At 37.0% G+C, this 5,714-nt stretch overlaps 1 protein-coding gene across 1 annotated transcript in view; it reads left to right on the forward strand.

Annotated features, from left to right (window-relative positions):
* The first annotated feature begins 237 nt into the window (after positions 1 to 237).
* Positions 238 to 5,714, forward strand: part of hsd17b4 (hydroxysteroid (17-beta) dehydrogenase 4) — an 80,667-nt gene continuing 75,190 nt past the window's right edge. Inside the window, exons 1-2 of the mRNA XM_034170626.1 lie at positions 238 to 373; positions 4,477 to 4,530. Coding sequence (XP_034026517.1) covers positions 322 to 373; positions 4,477 to 4,530 — 106 coding nt within the window. The 5' untranslated portion in view covers positions 238 to 321. The remainder of the gene's footprint in view (positions 374 to 4,476; positions 4,531 to 5,714) is intronic.

Raw genomic sequence — 5,714 nt, forward strand, 5'->3', positions numbered from 1 at the left:
GCAGTGGGCTTGAGACCAGCAGATCCTTCATTCAAATCCTGGCACACAGGAAAATCACTGAATCACTAATGTGTGTGTGTGTGTGTGTGTGTGTGTGAGTGAGTGAGTGAGTGAGTGAGTGAGTGAGTGAGTGAGTCGGTACTGCTGGCAGTGGTTCTGGTCTGCCCTCCATGAAGACAGGTGGCGGTAATGCGCCTAAACACTGGTTGCTACCCGCAGTGAAGGACAAACAGAAGCAGAAGGAGAGAGGTGTTTGTGGAAGTTGCTCTTCTGTGTGCGCGCTGCTGTAGTTTGTGTCACTGATATCTAAATCTTACCGCAATGGCTTTGTCTTTCGAGGGAAGAGTGGTGCTTGTTACTGGCGCCGGAGGAGGTAAAACCATGTTACAAACTCCAGCTGACAAACCCAGCTTAATTAGTTATGTTTAGTAACCTTAGCTGACAATGCTAACATACGAGGTTTATCAAGTGATGAAGGCAGTTGTTTTAACATGATATAATGTTTTAAACTTGTTACCTCCGCCAAAGAAGTTGACTGTTTGATTGAAGGTTTTATTTCGGTCATCAAAAACATAAGTATAGAAGAAAACAAACAGCAACCATAGAAAAGCAACATATTGATATACAAAACTTTTTTAGTGTTGTACAACCCCAATTCCAATGAAGTTGGGATGTTGTGTAAAATGTAAATAAAAACAATACAATGATTTGCAAATCCTCTTCAACCTATAGTCAATTGACTACACCACAAAGACAAGATATTTAATGTTCAAATTGATGAACTTTATTATTTTTGTGCAAATAAAAACTATTCTTATATTTCTTTTCATCTTTAACTTTTATGTTATGAGTTTGTTTTTTTGTATACGAGTGAATTTGTGTTATGCATGGCTGTATAATAAATTCAAATTCAAATATTTGCTCATTTTGAAATGGATGCCTGCAGCACATTTCAAAAAAGCTGGGACAGTGGTATATTTACCACTGTGTTACATCACCTTTCCTTCTAACAACACTCAATAAGTATTTGGGAACTGAGGACACTAATTGCTGAAGCTTTGGAGGTGGAATTCTTTCCCATTCTTGCTTGATGTACGACTTCAGTTGTTCAACAGTCCGGGGTCTCTGTTGTCGTATTTTGCGCTTCATAATGCGCCACACGTTTTCAGTGGGCGACAAGTCTGGACTGCAGGCAGGCCAGTCTAGTACCCGCACTCTTTTACTGCGAAGCCACGCTGTTGTAACATGTGCAGAATGTGGCTTGGCATTGTCTTGCTGAAATAAGCAGGGACATCCCTGAAAAAGACATTGCTTGAATGGCAGCATATGATGCTCCAAAAACTGAATGTACCGTTCAGCATTGATGGTGTCATCACAGACATGTAAGTTGCCCATGCCATGGGCACTAACACACCCCCATACCATCACAGATGCTGGCTTTTGAACTCTGTGATGGTAACAATCTGAAATGGTATCTTTCCTCTTTTGTCCAGAGGATACAACGTCCATGATTTCCAAAAACAATATGAAATGTGGACTCATAAGACCACAGCACACTTTTCCACTTTGTGTGGAAAAGGTTTTCTGAAGTGTTCCTGAGCCCACGCGGTAAGACCCTTTACACCTGGGGTCAGCTGGTGACTCCTGCTTTACACAATGATGTCGGTTTTTAATGCAGTGCCACCTGAGGGATTGAAGGTCACGGGCATTCAGTGTTGGTTTTTGGCCTTGTAGTGCAGGAAATAACTGAAACAATACTTCACATGGTGATACAAGCACCAAATCTAGTAAAAATTCTCCTTAGACATTGCTCTTTTGAAAAAAACGACAGGCCACTTGAATTTCAATAGGGGTCAATTGAAGAATTACACAGGGGTTAAAATATAAAAATGCTCCAGTCATATTGAAAAATATACCACATTATTTGTCTGATCATAAAGATTCTAAAAAGGTATAGTTTGGACTATCTATGACTGAATGTTATGGAGTTATGGGGTAAAAACCTTAAGAATGGTGCCAAAGGTCAATTTCAGTTTGTACAGGGGTCAAAAGTTAAAGTTGCTCCAATTTTAGTAAAAATGGTGCAAATTGTTGATTGAGCTACTTGGATTAATAAATGGAATAGTTTGGACTGTGTTGAATACTTGGTCTCTAAAGTAAAGGTCAAATAATGTTGACGTCCATTGAATTCTATGACATGTGACATGTTACCCCGTAACGTGATAACTAAGCATGATACATGGTGTAAACTATTCCTTTTTGAAACCCTATTAACTCAAACAATAATTTGCATCACCTTTGAACAAAACTGGAGCAACTCTAACTTTTGACCCCTATACAAACTGAAACTGAACTTTGTCACCATTCTTGTTGTTTTTACCCTATAACTCTATAAAATTCAGTAATATAGTCCAAACTATACCTTTTTGGAATCTTTACAATCAGACAAATAATGTGGTATAATTTTTAATATTACGGGAGCATTTTTATATTTTGTCCCCTATGAAATTCTTCAATTGACCCCCACGTTGTCGCCTATTGAAAATTCAAGTGGCCCGTCGGTTTTTTTCACAAGAGTAATATCTAAGGTGTACTTTTGCCACCTTTGGTGCTTGTATCACCATTTGAAGGATTCCTCTGTAAATATTCTGTTATCTGCTGCACTATTGCAGCTTACGTGTAGAAAGTTCTCCAGATTCTCAGAATCTTCTGATTATATTATGGACTGTAGATGATGGAATCCCTAAATTCCTTGCAATTGAACGTTGAGAAACATTGTTCTTAAACTGTTGGACTATTTTTTTCACACAGTTGTTCACAAAGTGGTGATCCTTGCCCCATCTTTGCTTGTGAACGGCTGAGCCTTTTGGGGATGCTCCTTTTATACTCAGTCATGACACTCACTTGTTTCCAATTAACCTGTTCACCTGTGGAATGTTCCAAACAGGTGTTCTTTGAGCATTCATCAACTTTCCCAGTGTTTTGTTGCCCCTGCCCCAGCTTTTTTTTTTAAATGTGTTGCAGGCATCCGTTTGTCTTTGTGGTGTATTCAATTGAATATAGGTTGAAGAGGATTTGCATTGTGTTGGTGTATTTACATTTCACACAATGTCCCAACTTCATTGGAATTGGGGTTGTACGAACCTGTGGATGTTTTAGTTTATACTCCCCCCTCAGATTATAATCTCCATCTCTGTTAAACTATTTTTGAATATTTCCGAGAAGTAGATTTTTTACTGCTTTATACATAATTTGTGTTGTTTGAAGGTAAACCAGGTCATTGAAATTTAATGATTTTGATTTTAAGAATAGTGAAGTTGTATGTTTTTTGTAACTGGCATTATGAATTATCCTTATGGCTGTTTTTTGTAATATTGACAATGAATGTAGTGTATATTCAGGGCTGGTATAATTTAAATCAGTATGATTTAAATTGCTGTAGAAAAAAAAAACTTTTTTTTTTAAGAAATCATTACTTAAAACATCACTGAAATATGGTACTGTGCACTTTTAGGTTTTAGCATGTCATTAAAGATTATAAATAATTATATTATTTGTATAGTCTCATTTAGAAGAGTGAAATAAATAAAAATGAAAAAAGTCTATTTTGAATCAATAGAAATCCATTTAAATAAAAAAAATCAAAAGCATGACTTTTCAGAAAAAAAAAAAAAATTTTTGACTAGCCCTGTGTACATTTATAAGTATTGCCCCCAACCTCTGCAGAGTAATTTAAATATGATAAAATCAGTGAACAGCAGAGAATGTGGAGTGATTTGTGGTCCAGAATGTATTTGGCACTACTGAGTACTGAAACGCTTCTTGACAGTTTATTTTGTACATGTTTGGAGTGTTGGATGGAGGTTATGTTTTCTCCCCTTTGTTTGCTTGTTTGTCTGTTTGTGAACAGCCTGTAATCCACAATTTTTCATATATCTTTACGAAATTTTTACGGAGGATTCATATCCTAATAGGCACTGATTCAATTTTTAAGGTCACAGATGACAGGTCAAAGTCAGGAAAAATTCCTCTTTTAACATTGAATGAATTTTCAAAAATTCATAACCCTGGCAAAAAAAGATTGAATTTTCATGTTTGAGAGTGTTATCTAGGATGGTGTCCTATTATACTTTGGCTTATGAAACCCCCTTCTAACAGGACTTTGACCTTGAGTGCAGTGCTCTAGTTTTGGTCTGTTAATAATAATCCAACAGTTTGTCCTGCTGTGTTATCGGTTACCAGCATTGTTGAAGCAGTACTGCAAACCATTGAACTAGTTCAGTCTTTAATTGTCGCAATCCTGGTATCAGTGAAACACTTTTGTTCTGTGCACTTGAGCACAAAGAAGACTACTTTGTACAAAGTCCACATTTGCTGGACAAGTGTGAAAGGGCGCATAACAAACAGTAACTTTGCTTTTATTCTGTTTTAATAGTGTTCTTTTTTTGTTTTTAATATTAATTTCTCTTTCCTTAGGCATTGGCAGAGAATATGCACTGGCTTTTGCTGAGAAAGGTGCCTCACTTGTAGGTAAATAAAGGATTTTTATTTCATGTCCTTTATGTTGGAACAGCAGCAGTACTTGATGTGGTTTAGGCAGCCAGGCTTCAGTTTTATGTGTTTACTGTAGCTTTGCTTAAAGTAATCACAATGGTTTTGTTTTTTTTAATAGATGCAGTAATTTAATTTTTATTTCTTTATTGTTTATTTATGGATGTTGAGCTCAGAGTGACTGCAGACTTTCAGATCACTTGTTTGATGGCCCCAAAAATTGTTGATATGCTCAACAAAAGCAAGTCATGTCCATTTGTAAATGCTGAAATGACAAGAATACCTAAGTGGTTTTAAAATGATTTTCAATACATAAAACAAGGAAAAACTCTACAAAGAAAAACAAATACAAAGTGGCCATTCATACCTAGCCGTATTAATAATTCCAAATTCTGTTCGTATGTTAGGAGTTATGGTTAGTGATTATGGTGTGGCTTAGTGCTTATGGTTAAGGGTAGATTTTTAAATTAAGTTTAAACTTTTTCCGCTGGTATGTATGGTGACTTAAGGCTACGACCCACTGTGACCAGATGCTGAGACGCTGTGGCATAAGTGGTAAAGTATTGGACTTTTGAACCAGCAGCATGGGTTCACCTCATAAGGTAATTGTGGCCCCACATACGGATAGAAAAGGAGTACAGGTGTGTACCGTCATAATCATGTGATTGCCCAATCAGAAGTGCTACATATGAATAAAATTTTCTATTATTAATATGGCCACGTACAGCTAGCCATTGCCAAACAAATAGCAGGTAAATGAAGAAACATGAAGAAGAACAATTGAGGAGGGACCTATTTGCCATGATGCACATGCTATACGAGGTCTGTTAGAAAAGTATCCGACCTTTTTATTTTTTGCAAAAACCATATGGATTTGAATCACGTGTGATTACATCAGCCAAGCTTGAACCTTTGTGCGCATGCGTGAGTTTTTTCACGCCTGTCGGTTGCATCTTTCGCCTGTGAGCAGGCTTTGTGTGAGCAGTGGTCCACCCCTCTCATTGGATTTTTATTGCGAATAAATGTCTGAACAATTTGGAGCTTTGCTGCATCAAATTTTTCCAGAAACTGTGAGAGACCTCCAGGTGGACACCATTAGGAAAATTCAGATGGCTTTCAGGGATGATTTTATGGGGATTACACAGATTAAGGAGTGATCCAGC

The sequence above is a fragment of the Thalassophryne amazonica genome, chromosome 5 (genome assembly GCF_902500255.1).
Source record: "Thalassophryne amazonica chromosome 5, fThaAma1.1, whole genome shotgun sequence".
Taxonomy (NCBI): Eukaryota; Metazoa; Chordata; class Actinopteri; order Batrachoidiformes; family Batrachoididae; genus Thalassophryne; species Thalassophryne amazonica.